The sequence below is a fragment of the Bos taurus genome, chromosome 29 (genome assembly GCF_002263795.3).
Source record: "Bos taurus isolate L1 Dominette 01449 registration number 42190680 breed Hereford chromosome 29, ARS-UCD2.0, whole genome shotgun sequence".
NCBI lineage: Eukaryota > Metazoa > Chordata > Mammalia > Artiodactyla > Bovidae > Bos > Bos taurus.
The window spans coordinates 41,043,044-41,060,447 of NC_037356.1; the positions used below are offsets into that span (position 1 = coordinate 41,043,044).

The following is a 17,404-nucleotide window of genomic DNA, read 5'->3' on the forward strand; positions in this document are numbered from 1 at the left end:
CCACCACCGCCAGTCCCGTCTGATCCGATCGTGCTGTCGTCTTAGGGCTTGTTAGCTAGTCTCTGTCCCTTAGTTTATTTATTTATTTTTTTGTCCTTTAGTTTATACATGCAGCCACTTCTTGAGGGGAAAAAAGCCAGAAAGGAAGAAAGGAGAATCTTGAAACGTGAACTCCTGCTGGCAATTGTCTTTCTGGTTAGTTAACAAAAGGACTTTACAAACCCAAGAAATACAGTTAACCCAAGCCCTCCTGTTTCCTCAAGCCTTCAACTTCTACCCAGCAACACACACTCTGACCTCGCCTTATTGGCCAGCTTGAATCGTCATCTGCAATTCTGATTGGTCTTCTATGATCTTGCAGTTTTGTTTTGTTTTGTTTTTCAATTGGCGAAGCAGCCAGGGGTATTCCCCTCTCCCCACTGGGTTGGTCCGCAGGGGAGGCTAGAGAGGCGGGGTCGTGTCTGTGGGATTCCTTTTCCCGGGCCGCTTCTGATTGGGCGCGTGGTGCAATGCGCGCGACCCTTCAGACATCAAACTCTCGGGAGGCTGGACCCTGCCCTCTCCGTGCTCCCGGCTTGTAAAGCGAAGTGCGGCGAAGAGACTACGGGTTTGGCCTGTTGCAGCGGGGCGGGGAGCTGGCCGCTGGTGGTAAGGGGGCTTGCAGCTGGGCGGCGCTACGGCTGCACCACCATCGGCCTGTGGTTGGGGTGCACGGACTGCGTTCACCTCGGTTCTCCAACTCCCGGCCCAGAAGTCAACAAATGCTGTTGAGTAAGGGCAAACAAAGAGCTGGGATGGAGGCAAGCCCCCTAGACCCTTTTTAGCAGTTATTCCCGCCTACTCCCTTCCGCTTCCGAGTCAGGGAGGTGTGTCCGAACGAAAGGAGGAAACAAGAGCCGCCGGCGTTCAGACGCGGGCCACGATTCTTTAGTTACTGCGTTATAGTTTTCGTGTTTTTTTTTCACCCGGGAGTCGCCGCTTTGGGAAATCAATTAATCTCAGGCTTTGCTGTTCCCACATCTACTTCCTGATCAGATGCTTGCACTTCGAGAGATTAAAAAGTAACTGTAGAGAAGAAAGGAAGGGGCTGTAGTAGAATCAAGCAGTCATTCCCTGAGAGGCCTCCTGGAGAAGGAGAATTTCCTTGCTTTTTTAAGTCAGCTGCCAAAATTCGTTGCTTCGCTCCTATTCCTAGAGCTTCGGTTGTTCTTTCACGTCCCAATTCCTCAAGAGCACTGGGCGACAGAGTTATGGAGAAACGCCTGCAGGAGGCTCAGCTGTACAAGGAGAAAGGAAACCAGTGTTACCGGGAAGGGAAGTACCGGGATGCTGTAAGTGGGTACCATCGAGCTCTGCTGCAGCTGCGGGGTCTGGATCCAAGTCTGCCCTCCCCGATACCTAATCTGGGACCTCAGGGCCCGGCCCTCACACCTGAACAAGAAAACCTACTTCACACCACCCAGACAGATTGCTACAACAACCTGGCTGGTAAGAACAGGGCCGACGGGAGGGTACAGTGTCAAGGCCGGTATATGAAAGTTTGAGAATATTGGGAAAAACACTGACGGCTCTTCTGTCGTTATCTAGTTATTCTACCATGAATTGCAATATACTTTCAATCTATGGGGCTCTAATTGAGTTTCGGTGCTTCTAGACTTCACTTGGAGAGTTTGATAAACACAACTTCTTGAGCCTACCATGATTCCGATCTAATAGGTCTGAGGTTTGTGAGTTGTGTGTACCAATTTGCGTTTCTATCAGACTCCCAGGTGATGGCTAATAGGTTTAAGGAATTTTGCACGACTTCCTGGTGGCTCAGACGGTAAAGAGTCTGCCTGCAATGCGGGAGACGTGGATTCAATCCCTGGGTCGGGGAGATCCCTTGGAGAAGGAAATGGCAACCCACCCCAGTATTCTTGCCTGGAAAATCCCATGGATGGAGGAGTCTGGAGGGCTACAGTCCATGAGATCGCAAAGAGTTGGACACGATCGAGGAACTAACACACACAGAGAAAATACTGAACCTGATGCTGAGCTCAGCTTGTTTGTACACTGGTACCGAATCAAATTTCACAGACAGAGTTTTGGGTGAAGTAGAAAAGAATAGCTCTTTTGTTTTGCCAGGCAGAGGGGAACACAGCAGGCTCCTGCCCTCAAAACCACGAGTCCCCACCTGGGGAAGAAACTGTGAGGTTCTGTATAAATTGTCCAAAGAATGTAATCATCTCATGGACGTTTTTTCTAATGGGTTGGTGGTGAAGTAAGTAAGGCTAAGCATCATTGACCTTCCAGTTCAGCTGGTCTGGGGTCTACACTGCTCCTGGGTGGCATACCATTGTTAATTGTTAACTTCTCCCACCTGGAGGTCGTTTCTGTATCCACAAAATAGCTTAAGATGTTGTTGAGACTGTCTGTTGGGGAAACAGGACCTTGCCTCAAGGCTGCTCTTGACTGTTTCTCCTTGGTCTCCCAGCCCCACCCTTCCCTAATTAACAATTGCTTGAGTCTGCCCTTCAGACCTCAGGGAAGGTCGTAGAGGCTGAATGCAGACTGTTTCTTATAATCGAAGAAATGGCAGACACAAAGCCCTTGTGCCCAGGAGCCCCAAAGACCCTGCACAGTATCAAACCTATGTTTAGACTGTTGTTTCTTTAATATTTAAAATTTAGGAAAGAAGGCACTTGCTTCAGCTGGTGGTGTAAGTCACCCATCTTAGATGTTTTGGATAGCTTTTCCTCATTTTCCTGCTTCCTATATAAAGCAGCTAGATGATACCTTGGGTAACTTGTACCTTCCATATCCAGCTGGCCTTGCATGGAGAAATAGTCCAGAGTTAGTATCACTAGGATTCATCTGCTGAAAGAAAGGAGACTTCTGAAGTCTGTTCTGTGGCAGGCAAAGTAACCATAGAGCTAATTAAGTTTGTTTTGAAGTATACACTTTGTAATCATTGTTTAAATTTTTTTCCTTTTTACTACCCTGGTCCTCAATGATTTGGTGAAATTCTAGCTGTTTTACAGTGTGTGTCCAAAGCTATTCTTAGATTCAAGTAACCGTAATTATAGTAGCTACTATTTCAGTTCATTCAGTAATTATTTTTTGAATAAATTAATATTTATTGATATACTGAGGATTGGAGAAGGCAATGGCACCCCACTCCAGTACTCTTGCCTGGAAAATCCCATGGACGGAGGAGCCTGGTGGGCTGCAGTGCATGGGGTCGCTAAGAGTTGGACACAACTGAGCGACTTCACGTTCACTTTTCACTTTACACTTTCATGCACTGGAGAAGGAAATGGCAACCCACTCCAGTGTTCTGAAGCCTGGAGAATCCCAGGGACGGGGGAGCCTGGTGGGCTGCTGTCTATGGAGTCGCACAGAGTCGGACATGACTGAAGTGACTTAGCAGCAGCAGTAGCAGTAGCAGCATACTGAGGATATTGCAGTATAGTAAAACAGATAAAGGTCCCTGCTGTCATGGGGAGATGGATAGTTAACAAAAGAAGTAACTTGTGTATTAGACGATGTTGACTGAAAATGAGGCACAAGGAGGGAGTTTTGAGTTAAGTTTTACTTGGGGCAAAATGAGGACTGCAGCCCAGGAGACAGCACCTCAGACAGCTCCAAAAAAAAAACTGCTCCAAAGAGGCAGTGTGGGGAGGTTAGTATATAAGATTTTCCTGAAGGGGGAGTTCAATCTAAAGACCTGTTTTCTTGGGGCACAAAGTGCCTCATTCTGAACTCCCTCAGGGCGTGTCAAGGCCTACAGCTGCAGTAGCCCAGGATTCAGCCTCCTGCTGTTGGCAAGCACCAATTTGTAGTTGACAAAGATGATAAGTAATGTGGAAACGGATAAAGCAGAAAATGGGTGTATGGACTTCCCTGGCAGTCCAGTCATTAAGACGCCATGCTTCTAAAGCAGAGGGTGCCAGTTCGATCCCTGGTGGAAAAACAAAGATCCCACATGCAGCGTGGCATAGCCAAAAGAAAGAAAATGGGAATAGTGAATGCCGTAGGCATGGTAGTGGTCAGGGAAGGCTCATTAAGGTGACATTTATGAAATGCCATGTATAAGCCCTTGATACACATATACATATAAACCTTAAGTATCATAGCAATCCTTTGAGGTAGATTTAAGGAACATCTAGTAAGTGGTGGAGCTAAAATTAAACCTGGCAAGTCCAATTTTTTTGTGGCTGTGCTGGATCTTTGTTGCTTCGAGGGCTTTTCTCTAGTTTGGCGAGCGGGGGCCACTCTAGTTGAGGTGCTTGGGCTTCTCATTGGGGTGGTTTCTCTTGTTGTGGCTCATGGGCCCTAGATCACAAGCTCAATAGTTGTGAGACATAGGCTTATTTGCTCTGGCATGTGGGATCTTCCCAGATCAGGGATCGAACCCATGTCTCCTGTATTGGCTGGTGGATTCTTTACCACTGAGCCACCAGGGAAGCCTCTGTACTTAAGTTCTTATTGCAGAATACTGTATGTTAGAGAATAGAGTACACCTTGGGGAATTGGTCAGAAATCAAGGAAATGAGATACATACTCATCTTGACTGTCCAGGTGGACCTGAAGGCAGAGACTGGCTTATCCATCTGTAGACCCTCTGCTTGGAGGCGCTTGGTAGATGTTTCCTAAAGACTCACTAAAATTAAGAAATTTCACTTACATGAGAGTGAAATTTATGTGTTGGGCAGTTTATTTATAGTACCTCTCATCTTCACAAAAATTCTGCAAGGTAGTAGTGATTTTCCCTACTTCACAGATAAAGAAATCAGACCTCATCGCTAAAACCCTCCAATGGCATATTATTGTACTTAGGAAAATATTCAAACTCTGACCTTCACCTGCACAACCTGATGTGATCTGGCTCCTCCGTAGACTGAATTCACAAAGCACACACCCACCTTCCGGCTGGGTAGGATCTCTTCTCTTGGCTAGAATGCCCTGTCCCTTGAATGACCCTGTCATTCAGATCTTGGCCCAAAAGTCACTTTCTCAGGGACGCCTTCTGTAATCAAGCATCACTCTGACCTCATTCAGTCTCTGTCCCAGTACAGTTCTATTTTCCACAAAGCACTAATAAATAAGTGAATTTGTTATCGTGTTCCTTCTGCCTGGGAATTAGGATGCAAGCTCTACTCACTCACCAAGGTGTCTGTCTTGTTCCTCTTTTTCTCCTGCTCCTACCTCCACCTAGCACATGGTCATTACCCCAGAACTAGTTGTAGAATGAAGGAACAATGGGTTACATCATGGTAACCCATCAGTGATGGGCTAGCTGATGCTGGGGAAATACTTAAGTATGAACCATATGGCCACTTGGTGGGGATGTTGTAGAAGGGACGCAGACACAGCCCTGATACTCCTTCCTTCCCAGCACATGATTTAATAATGCTGTGTGTAATTCCCACAGTTGTTAAACAGGAAATGCATTTCCCTTCTTAATTACAGAAAGACAGAACATTGACCTGAACATTGTCTCCTACACAGATTTGTATTTTGAGGTCCCATCCTTTTATCCAAGGAATTTGTGAGATAATATATCATCATTGAGAAGGGTAATTTTTGAGTTAGTCTTTGGTTCAGATTTCTTACTCATTCCACCTAAAAGCTGTGGGATCCTAGACAAGTTACTTTACCTTTGTGAGCCTTGATTTCTTCATCCATTAAATGGAGATGCTAACACATAACTGACTTCAGAGGGTGGATGAGAAGATTAAACAAGCCCCTGGCACAGTGCTTACTGTTTACTCACACTATTAATGGCAGTCGTTGTTGTTACTAGGACTTCAGGACAAGAATTGTGAAATGGGAGAGTCAAGATAGACAGAGAGCCTTGAGTAGAAGAGAGACAATGAAGAGTTTTAAATAATTTCTTTTTTCACCACGTGGCATGCTAGCGATCAAACCCCTGCCCCCCGAGAGTTCCAACCACTGGACCGCCAGGAAAGTCCCTATACATTTAAAGTATAGTCTAATCAACTTTTTAAAAATTATTGATTTAATGTGGCTGCGCAGGCTTTTCTCCAGGTGCGGTGCCTCGGGCTTCTCTGTTGGGTGGCTTTCTCTTGTTGCAAAGCACAGACTCTAGGGCACTCGGGCTTCAGTAGTTGAGCTCCCAGGCTCTGGAGCACAGGCTTAGTAGTGGTGGCACAAGGGCTTAGCTTCTCCATGGCACGTGAGATCTTTCCGGATCAGGGATCGAACCCGTGTCTCCTGCATCGGCAGGCGGATTCCTAACCACTGGACCATAAGGGAAGCCCTAGTCTTATCAACTTTTATAGCTGGGCCTGACCCACGCTAGGTATTGGGTTGGCCAAAAACTTCGAGTTCTTCCATAACATCTTACAGAAAAACCCAAACAAACTTTTTGGCCAGCCCAACACGCAATGGGCATTTGACAGATAGTGAAGTAAACCGTGAGGTGTGTAAAACTTGTATCCACTGCTGTATCCCCAGTGGCTAGCATGATGTCTGGCGCACGGTGGACATGCAGATGCATTTGCTGGGTGAGTGAGTGTTGCTGTAGCATCCTGGATTTGGTGCTTCCTTGCGTTGGGCGATGGGGCATCGTGTAACAAGGTCCTCTTCTCTCTTCCTTCCGTTTGCTGCCATTAGCCTGTCTCCTTCAGATGGAACCAGTAAACTATGAACGGGTGAAAGAATACAGCCAGAAAGTCCTGGAGCGGCAGCCTGATAATGCCAAGGCCTTGTATCGGGCTGGAGTGGCCTTTTTCCACCTGCAGGACTATGACCAGGCCCGGCACTACCTCATGGCTGCTGTCAATAGGAAGCCAAAAGGTGAGAGAAGGGGGCTGAAGTGGGAAGTACAAAAAATAGTCCCACTGAGGTAGTATCTGTGGGAGAGGATTTTAGTTCATTTTCCAATGTATTGAATTGTGAAAATAAGTAATAATATATTCACACGTTCAATATTAAAAAAGTATAAAAAGATGTATGACGATGTATAACAAACAGACCTTCTACTCATGAATTCCAAGTTTCAGTTCCTAGATGGAGACTAAAATAGGATCTAGATTCCAGTGAATAAACTTGATAATCCTTGTTTCTACCAGTTTTCCAGCTGAGGTCTGGCTTTTGCATGACCGTCCTTTCATCCTTTAGCTCAGCTAACCCCAGGTATGACCTAGAAGAACAGGCATCCTGAGAACTTGAGGCTTGTTTCCAAGCAAAAAGGATATCGTTAAGAGAATGATAAACTTGTTCCTGTGTTGGTGGTTCAGCTCTGAAAATTGTCTCCCATTTTGCATTATGGCTTAGAGCAGCTATTGAAGTGAGGGGGTCCCCAAACGTAAAATAACTCAGCAGCACCACTCTAATTGAATGGAAAAGTCGTTAAAGTGTTAGTTACCCTGGTCTCTTGCGTTGCAGGCAGATTCTTTACCATCTGAGCCACCAGGGAAGCCTGGAAAAGTCATGAATTAATAAAGATATAAAATATGAACCATTGCTCATGTTTCTTTCAGGTACACAGATTAACTGCCACCCATATATAGTAGGTTTAGAGGCTGTGCTCTTAAAATTACTGTTTCTTCAGATGCTTTTCATTATTAAGTTAGAAACCAGCTCAGCCTTGTACAATAATTTTTTAAAATATGTATTTATTTATTTGACTGCATCAGGGTTTATTGCCACGTGTGACCTCTCTGGTTGTGGCACAGGGACTCAGTTGCCCCACATGTTGTTGAAAATAGGTGATAATACATGTTGTGGGACAGCTAAGTCCCTGTGCCACAACTAGAAAGGATCTTAGTTCCCTGATCAGGGATTGAACCTTCGGCGTTGGAAGGTAGATTCTTAACCAGTGGACCACCAGGGAAGTCCCTGTACGAGATTCTTTAGAGATTAAAAGTGGTATTAATGAAGGAAATGTACGTTGCATAGAATAGTTGTGATATACGCAGATCTTAGAAATTTTCAGAAATGGAAGGGTGTTCACAGTCCTCTCCTGCCTGGACGCACAATTACGGGTCTGTCTCTGATTGCCTCCTTTGTCCTGTTCTAAGACGCCAACGTCCGGAGGTACCTTCAGCGGACACAGTTGGAACTCAGCAGCTACCATCGGAAAGAGAAGCAGCTCTACCTGGGCATGTTTGGTTAAAAGAAGAAAGATACTCCTCCACTTGAACTTAGATGAACCATTAGAGACCCATCAAAGGGAAACCTGAGCCTCAGCAAGAGAAATTACCCCCACACCTCTGACTGAGGTGAACTTCTGTTTTGCTTCTAGTGCTGCACAAACTCTTCTATCACTTACATAGGCTGTGTTTTTGTTTCCCCATCTTTCTATTTATATGGTTTTTAATATATGGTATTATATATCAGAAACATTTGCCTTGAGAAATACAACCAGAAAACACTCATCAGTTATAGGTGGATTAATCATAGCTCTGGCATAGATTTTGATGATAGATGTTGGTAGATGTAGTCATATACAACGGATAAGGCTTAGCAGAAGATGAAGTAATAAGGACAGGCAGAAAGGAATGTTTTCCCTTCGTTTCCTCAGATTTCTAAAGCCAAAATGGGAAGCCCTTACACAGGTCACAAACTGGCAAATACATACTGTGAAACTAGACAATAATAAATTGGACCCACATGCCTCAAAATGAAAGATTTAAAAGTAACTACTTCATTAATTCCTTTTTCTTAATGTTCCACATACATTGAGATTCTTTATCCTCCACAAAAGTATCTAGTTCCTCTTGTTTCTCTTGATAATTTCTAACTATTGTAGCCTTGCTATTGCTCACACTCAGATCATTAATATAGTATACTTATTTATTTTATTAAACCCTTCTGTCTTAAAACCCCTGGAGTCAAGCATCTAAGTATATATTTTATAACCTTTCAAAAGACCTCATGCCAGAAAACTTGTAAACGCTTGAATTTTTAAGTTGCATACCTATAGGATGCTCATTTCTCTAAGAAAGGCAAGAGTTTACCAAGTCTTCTAGAAACAATGCGACAAAGAGCAGGATAGAAACATAGATCTGTTTTTTACCTGTCACCTTGTATTTTGTAAGAACTCCATTCCTTAAAGAGGAGGGAAACAGTGAGGAAAGGTTCTCTTTCCTTTGTGCCTTTTAAGCACCGACAGAACTTTCTGGAAGCTTTGTTGGGCACAGGTGCAGGCTGCAGATCTGGTACAGCCATGGCTCCGTAGGAGGCTTCCTCAACCGGAGCACCTTTATCATTCTGCACACTTATTCTAATGTCCACAATGTGTGAGTTGTACAAGAGTAGATGAGGCCATAATAGCTCTGCCTCTATATTTATGAATGAAAGGAATAAGGACATGTCATTAGCCATCATATAAACACAGTTTACAGACAAAAACTTCTTGGTCTTGCCAAGTGTACATGAGCTCTTCTCTCTTAATCAGTAATGTCTCTCTCTTGATGAACTAGGCTCCTCTTTGTATCTCCCTGTACTCTTAAATAGTACAACCATCAGCTTATAACAAAAAGTCTTTATACCAAATAGTCTTTAAGTCCAAGGACACAGCTAACAAAAGAGGAATATTTTATTCCTCTTCCAAGCTTCTTAAATTTCTAAGCCTAGACTGTTGCCAAATTATGTCATGGTTGTGTGTTATCTTTGTTTGGGGCTGGTTTTGCTTTCTGATTTTCTCTTTTCCCCACTAAGACTTGATGTTATAGTAAGCTATGTTCTGTATCAATGAGGAAAAAATAAAGCTGATATTTAAAAATGTATTGTAGATGTATATTGCACTAATCTTTTTTTTTTTTTCTTTTTTTGCATTACTAAGAGACAAAGTGGTCAGACTTACATTTTGGTCTTTAATTTGAAGGCCAGCTCTAACAAAGATGCTAATGAATGGGAAAGTGGACAAAGGTAGGCAGTCAGATATGGGTCCGGAGGAGGCCTGCCCAGCCCACATCCTGAAGGAATCAGGTAGCTAAATCTGTGTACTCAGAAGTTTGTGGAGGGGGAAGCAGTACACCTTACCAGTCCTTAAGGGTTTCCACACAGGATTTGAGGGTTTGATTTTAGAGAAAGCATTCATGGTGATGTGAAGATTCGTACTTTGGCACATAAGGAACAATTAAGAATGGCATTCCGCCAAATTGATACTCACTATCTTTACAATTTTGCCAAAATAACACACACCTATATTACTTTTTAGTCAACATTTTATTTAAATATATATTTTGAAAGGAATTTTTGGACAGAGGAACATGTTAAATGATATCATGGGAAGGTAATCAGCAAACCCCAGACTGAAACCATAAGATGCAAAAACCAATTTCTGAAGTATGGGACAATCAGGAAGCTCTGAACAGGAATTATCAGTTTTGTTGGGTGTGATCATAGTGGTGGTTGGTTTAGTCATTCAGTTGTGTCCGACTCTGACACCATGGACTGGATCCCACCAGGCTCCTCTGTCCATGGGAATTTCCCAGGCAAGATTACTGGAATGGGTTGCCATTTCCTTCTCTAGGGTATCTTCTGACCCAAGTGATCATGGTATTTGGTCCTTTTCTTTTTTCTTCTTTAAGAGTCCTTTTAGAGATGGCATGCTGAAATTGCTTACTGATAAAATTGAGGTGGGGACTTTAGAGCACTTTATATCATTTGCCCAAAAAAACAAAACAACCAACCAACCATAAAAATAAGTATTAGTATATAACCAAGTAAATCATCTTTGGAATCGCTGGCTTTGGAGAAATTGAAATCAAATGTGAAGGGCTAAATGGTGAGTATTGTGAAGCTAAAGGCAAGTGAAGGCATATGCTTATAGCCAATTAAGAAAAGAAGTGAAATCCTAAGCTACGAATATGTTTCTAAAACTGGAGAGCAAAGGTTGGTTGTCTGAAAACTTAAATCAGCTTGGAGCTCAAAAGCAAGTAACTTCTTGGGGTTAAACTCTTAGTAGCCTGGGGCCTGATCCATCCCACCATTGGAGGCTGATTTTGGCTCAGTAGAAGTAATCATTAGTCAGTGATAAGGGTCGCCCAACAGTTAAATAGATTTCCTTTAGGGATAGTGAGTTCTCTTTCAAGCAGAGGTTCAACACTTGGCAAAAGGAGGATCCAGTGTTGGACTAGAGGTTAGATGAGCTGACCTATGTCTCCTTGAATCCATGGATGGGGCCGACAAGAGAAGTGGAAACCAGAGAAACTTCTCTATTGATCACACCTCTATGGACAGGCATAAACCGTTCTTGGTGTCCAGCAGATGGATAAAGAGAGGCAACTGTGGCAGTAAGTGTGTTGGCTGCTGCTTTAAATGTCTTACAAATTCCTAGCTGCTACCTCCAATGAAGAAAGCATTCCATGCTGGGAACTAAAAATAAATGCTCTTCAGGAGAGAATGTCACCAAGTAACAGATCCTCTTTAGTTTGTATTGCACTTGGCCAAGACAGTAACAATGGTTCCTGTGTACCCCAGATGTCCAGAGAAATTATATACATGATATATACATATACACATATTATGCCTTGCTTTTAGGAACCATTCTGAGGCAACCGATTTCTCCTCCCCCCGCCCACCCCCAGCTCCATGTCTTTTTAAAAAACTGACAGATAATTCACAATCATAAAGTTCACTCTTTTAAAGGCAACTGATTCTTATAGGCAGTTTGACGTGATAGTTACTCTAGGAAAGACTTTGGAAAAGGTGCTCCACTCAGCTAAAATAGCTCTTACTGGGTTTATGTACATCTTGCCTTGTTTCACCAAGGAGTTAAGGCAGTAATGTATTTGCATAAATAAAATTAGGCATTTGAAAGATACAAAGGTTATTCCAACACAAGGAAAACGAAAGGCATGGAATTTACTCCCAACCTTGGAAATGTTAAGCATCAACTTTTGCTCTCCATAATGCACCAGGTAAGGAACTTTCTTTGACCAAATATTTGCTCAGCTCTGTCTCCTTCCTATGACTCAAAAACAGTAGCCTACTAGTAAGAGTTCACAGTGCTGAATGTAATAAATCCAAAAAGAGAAGAAATTCAGGAAATTCACTCATATTTTCATCTAAATATTCCTTCCTGCTTTTTTTGCACTCAGTTCCTTATGTGTCAAAGAGAAAGGGTTTGTGGGGAGCCCTCTGGTCCATCGTACAAATACCACTCTACCACAGGCAGGGGCAGACCCTTCTCCTGGATTTCTAGAATGCTTTATCCTCCATGCCACATCAACACCCCAAGTTCCCATTTCTTTGCTATCTCTATTGCCAGTAACACCTGTGTGATCATAGATGAGTGATATGACCTGTCTAGGCTATCATCACACCTTTTAAGTGAGAAAGTTGGACTAGATGAACTCTGAGGTTCTCTTCCAGTGTTTCTTGCTTTAGTTTTCCCAAGTACCCAGCATTTCCATTTCACAGGCCCTCAACCTCCACACCTACCACCACAGTAGTGTTTCCTGCCTTCCAGTTTGTCGTCTTCAGAGACCTCAATCCACATATAAGACGCAGGCAAAAATTTCAAGTCATTAATACAGTATTTGTCATTGAAACAGTCAACCAAGTCTTTCTACATGGAAAGCAGACAGAAAGGGGTAAGGCAACAAAACCCAACACTCAAAAAAGAAACAGCTTCTAGTTCAAAGTTAACCATCTTCAACAAAGTTTTAAACCAGCATGAAGTCATAAGCCAGGGTTCAAATTCTGGCCTGCGCTTTACCTAGTTCTGTGACCTTGAACAAGTTAACGTAGATTGTTCAGTCTCAAGTTTCCTTGTCTGTGGGGAAAAAAATGGGGAGAGGGATAATACCTCAAAAATTGTTGAGGATTAAATGTGTATATGAAGTCCCCAATACAGCCCAGGACACAGGAGCTCAAATACAACAATAAACCATGTTGCTGCTGCTGCTGCTAAGTCGTTTCAGTCATGTCCGACTCTGCGACCCCATAAGACGGCAGCCCACCAGGCTTCCCCGTCCCTGAGATTCTCCAGGCAAGAATACTGGAGTGGGTTGCCATTTCCTTCTCCAACGCATGAAAGTGAAGTCGCTCAGTCGTGTCCGACTCCTAGGGACCCCATGGACTGCAGCCTACCATGCTCCTCCGTCCATGGGATTTTCCAGGCAAGAGTACTGGAGTGGGTTGCCACTGCCTTCTCCCACAATAAACCATAATTGTGTAAAATAACCTAATTCGTATACTTTTCCTAAGTAAAGTCTACATTACCCTCTACTTATCTCACTTTTTTCCTCCTAAGCAACCTGACCCCTACCCCAAATGCAGGTGTCAGATTCCTAAAAAGCCTGGAGAAAAGCTATGAAAAAATCAGGAGGCATGCAGGTTTGTGGAAGAAACCAGCCAACCAGTTCAGAGAAATACTTTCACTGCCAGTTTTATGGTCCAAAATGCAGAGTGAAGAGCGATTACATCTCAGGAAAATTCCCAGGGCGGCGAGGAGTTGGCTGAGATGCAATACCCATAAAGTCCTCTCTGGCTGGGAAAAGAAAAGGGTAGGAACCTTCAGCCTGGGCAGAATCTTCATTCAGTCCCCAGCAGAGGAAATCAGGTGCTTCCACCTTCCGTGCTGCCCCCTGGTGGCAGCAAGAGCAGGCCTGGCATCGGCTCATGCTCTCCCGGATGTTAGTTTTTGGAGCCAAGTACAAAATCTTTGGGTGGCCCTCCAACACTGCTGTTCTGTCTGTCTGCGGTCGGGGAGCCAGGGAGGGGCTGCGCTCCCAGGACGGGGCCAGCCTCTGGATCCGGTTTGCTGCGTTTGGCCAGGTCCTCATTGTGAGCCTTGCGGATGTGGCGGTACAGGTCCCCTGACTGCGTGTAGCTGCGCAGGCAGTAGCGGCACTCGTAGGGTCGCTCCCGCGTGTGCACTGTGGCGTGACGCCGCAGTGTGTAAGAGCATGAGAAGGTCTTCCCACATGTCTTGCAAGTAGGAACATCCTCAGTAAAACCCCCAAAGCTTCCTGGGGCTGTTTCATACTCAGAAGGCAAGTAGAGTGGCTCATGCAGGGCGGGTGGAGCAGGCAGGGGCGAGGTCACCAGTCCTCGATGATACTGCCCTGGACCTGGCAGCAAATGGTAGGGTAGGTGCGGATCTGGCGGCAGGAAGTGGTCACTGGGCCCCACCTCCTCCAATCCTGCTGCCCGTGGCTCCTCAAAGGCCTCTGGCTGGGGGGGCTGTCCACCATACATGGCTCCTCCAGGAGGGAAGAGTCCCTCGGGGCCTCGAGGCTGTTCCTCTGACACGTCAGGCTCCTCATCAGAAATCACAATTGCTTCTACTTTCACCTGTACCAGCTCAGCTTCCGCGGGGGCTGGAGCCTCGGATGGAACTGGGACTGCAGCTGAAGTTGGAGGATAGAAGCCTTGCAATGGTCCTCCAGTTGCCCTTGGTTCTACCACCCTCAGGCTCTCAGAACCCACATCAAGTGGAGCCAGTGGCTCCACTGAAACAGTTGGGAGGCCCGCAGAGAAGTAGTTTGCAGGGTTGGTCTCTGTGGAACTGCTGGGGCTGGCAAGAGAGACATCAGCCACTGGTACAGGAGGTGCCTGAAGATGCGATGACTCAACCTCCACGCCAGGCTGTGTAGTGTCAGCCCCAGCTGGCATCGGTGGCTCATCTGGAGGACAGATAGGTGAGGGAGCTGCAGAGCCTTTCCATTCCCCTTTGCCCCAGGGCCCTGATGTCTCTGCTGATGCCAACGAAGGCTGGGAACCACGGGAAGTGCTGGACAAAAACTCCAAATTAGGGGGTTGTGAGTTGGTTTCTTCTTCCTTCTTGGTACTATCCGCCTCTGCCAGGCCCCGGGCTTGCAGCCGCCGCTTACACACCTTGACAATATCATTCATGTGCAAGTAGCTGGCAGCCGCCAGCACATCCTCCACAGGGGTATCCCCCCTCAGGACCAGCTGGCCAGCATACATAAAGTCCAGAAGCAGTCCAAAGGCCGGGGCTGTGACAATCTCGTTGTGGATACACACCAGATCCCTCTTGTCTAGTTCCCGCTCTTTGTAGAAAAGCTGGAAAAATGGGCTGCAGGAGGCCAGCACAGCCCGATGAGCCAAGAACTGGGTACTACCCACCATCACGGTGCAGTCACAAAGGAAACCCTGGGACCGCTGCTCTCGGAGGCTCTGCAGCAGCTGCTGGCTGTGTTCTGGGAACTCCATAGCACTCCACAAAGGGAAAGGGACCTTCGGAAGATCCTCTCCAGTGGCTCCCTTGGGAAGAGAGGAAAGTGGGTTAGGGTAGGTAACCTCCCTATATATCTTAACGTCAGCTCTGAGCTATTACTTGCCACCCCAAAGCCTCTGGCAGCAGCATCCCGACCCCAAGATGCTCCCTTACATTACTACCCTTCTTTCTCCCAGGTCACACCCAGTGGTCTACTTTTAGCTCCGCCCCTCGGCCTAACCGTAGCAGCAGGCCCCGCCCCGTCCACAAAGCCCCTCCCCGGAAGTCCCGCCCCTTAGGCAGCCTCCGCTTCCTCGATGCCCACCCGGTAGCTTCCAGCACCTCGTCCAACTAGAGTCTCGACCCCAGGCCTTCTCGGGTGATACCTCTTCGCCCTACTCCGGGAACTCCCTGAGCCTCTCTCGAATTCGAGGGGCTAAGAAGTCCGAGGGTGGGAACTAGCAGAGAAAGCTGACCCTCACCCACCAACGAGCAGCCACCGGGAGAGCTCCGCCCCTTCCCGCCTTCTTAGTTTTAATTGGCTCAAATTTGTCTTCCCTCGTCTCGGATTAGTTCACTCTCTACTAACCATGCCCCCGACTCAGGGCGGTGTCTCCAAGTGGATGCTGGTGGCCGTCGCTCAGGCAGCTAGGCGCCCGATTGGTTAGCGCTCCTGTCCTAAACTTTTTCTTCTCGTCCCGCCTTCTTTGCCTCGGAGCCCTTGAGATTGGCTGAGCTTCTCCATCTACCTGAGGCTGTGGGAGGGCTGGGACCTGTGAGCAGTGGAGCGCGACGCCCTCGGGGCGGGGCTCGAGGCCTGCCACGGCGCAGAGCGTTGTGTCTTAGCAGGCAGCATGTCACCCCGGCTGCTGAGTGTCCGGGAAAAGGAGAACCAAGAAACTGGTGTGGTACCCAGGAGGTCCGGGTCTTAGACTCGGCTCTGCCTAACCGTGAGCGATGGCTACACCTCTCTAATCTGCAGTTGTCTCTTGAAGGTCTCTTCATCCCTCAAAAACTTGAAGATGCCCTACTGCCTTACTCCCCGCAGTCTGATAGATCCAGGCTCCTGGCTCAGCAGTGGTGGTGTCAGAGAACTAGCAGCTGTGTGGATTGTAATGTCCCTAGCCTGAACTCTAGTGAAGAGATGCGTGTCCTTCTCTGTGTCTGGAGCGTAGTGGGCAGTTGCTGATAGGAGAGGAGAGAATGGGCTCACAGCCCTAAAGTGTCCCTGGGCGTGAAAATAAAGAGTGTGGCTACTTAAGAAGAAATATTCCAAAGTTCCTAGAGGAACCAGAGGAAAGGGCTGTAAATTGGGAGTCAGTGATACCTGCCTGGCCTCAGACAGGGACAGTATGTTGACAAGGTTTTTTTAGTTACTGAGTCGCTTCTGACTCTTTGCAACCCCATGAACTATAGCCCACCAGATTCCTCAGTCCTTGGGATTTTCCAGGCAAGAATACTGGAATGGGTTGTCGTTTCCTTCTCCAAGGTATCTTCCTGACTCAGGAATCGAGTATGCATTTCCTCCTTTGGCAGGCAGATTCTTTTACTGCTGAGCCACCAGGGAAGCGGGCCATTGGCACTGGTAACTCCACAGTGCGCTTCATCCACTATTCACCCCTTGACCTGCCACACCTAGCATCTCCACTTTATTCTGCAGCCAAGCACTCATCAGATCTAAGTAGAATTAGGGACGGTTCATCTTTCTACCTTCCATCATTATACTAGAGATATGCAGGCGACACTGCTCTCAGGTTGAGAGCTCACTTCTTCCAGATAGTCTTCCAAGCCATACAATATTTATTGTTCAGTTCAGTCACTCAATCGTGTCTGTCTTTGCAACTCCAGCACTCCAGGCCTCCCTGTACATCACCAACTCCTGGAGTTTACCCAAATTCATGTTCATTGAGTTGGTGATGCCACCCAACCATCTCATCTTCCGTCATCCCCTTCTACCTTCAACCTTTCCCAGCATCAGGGTCTTTTCAAATGAGTCAGTTCTTCGCATCAGGTGGCCAAAGTATTGGTGTTTCAGCTTCAACATCAGTCCTTCCAAGGAATAGTCAGGACTGATTTCCTTTAAGATGGACTGGTTGGATCTCCTTGCGGTCCAAGGGACTCATTAGAGTATTCTCCAACACCACAGTTGAAAAGCATCAATTCGTCGGCATGCAGCTTTCTTTATAGTTCAACTCTCAAATTCATACATGACTCCTGGAAAAACCATAGCTTTGACTAGATGGACCTTTGTTGACAAAGTAA

At 46.0% G+C, this 17,404-nt stretch overlaps 2 protein-coding genes across 6 annotated transcripts; one reads left to right on the top strand and one right to left on the bottom strand.

Moving 5' to 3' along the window:
• Nucleotides 1–30: 30 nt before the first annotated feature.
• On the top strand, nt 31–9,737 carry TTC9C (tetratricopeptide repeat domain 9C). 5 transcript variants are annotated; one of them, XM_010821028.4, is made up of 4 exons: nt 31–195; nt 1,196–1,488; nt 6,619–6,801; nt 8,028–9,737. In XM_010821028.4, exons 2-4 carry the CDS (start codon nt 1,251–1,253, stop codon nt 8,120–8,122), a joined length of 516 nt encoding a protein of 171 aa, XP_010819330.1. In that variant the 5' UTR covers nt 31–195; nt 1,196–1,250; the 3' UTR covers nt 8,123–9,737.
• A 423-nt stretch (nt 9,738–10,160) lies between these two features.
• Nucleotides 10,161–15,654, bottom strand: ZBTB3 (zinc finger and BTB domain containing 3). The gene is given in 3 exon segments (XM_059883086.1): nt 10,161–13,613; nt 13,615–15,189; nt 15,629–15,654. Coding segments are annotated over 2 exon segments (1,758 nt in total). The 5' UTR covers nt 15,139–15,189; nt 15,629–15,654; the 3' UTR covers nt 10,161–13,379.
• Nucleotides 15,655–17,404: the final 1,750 nt, after the last annotated feature.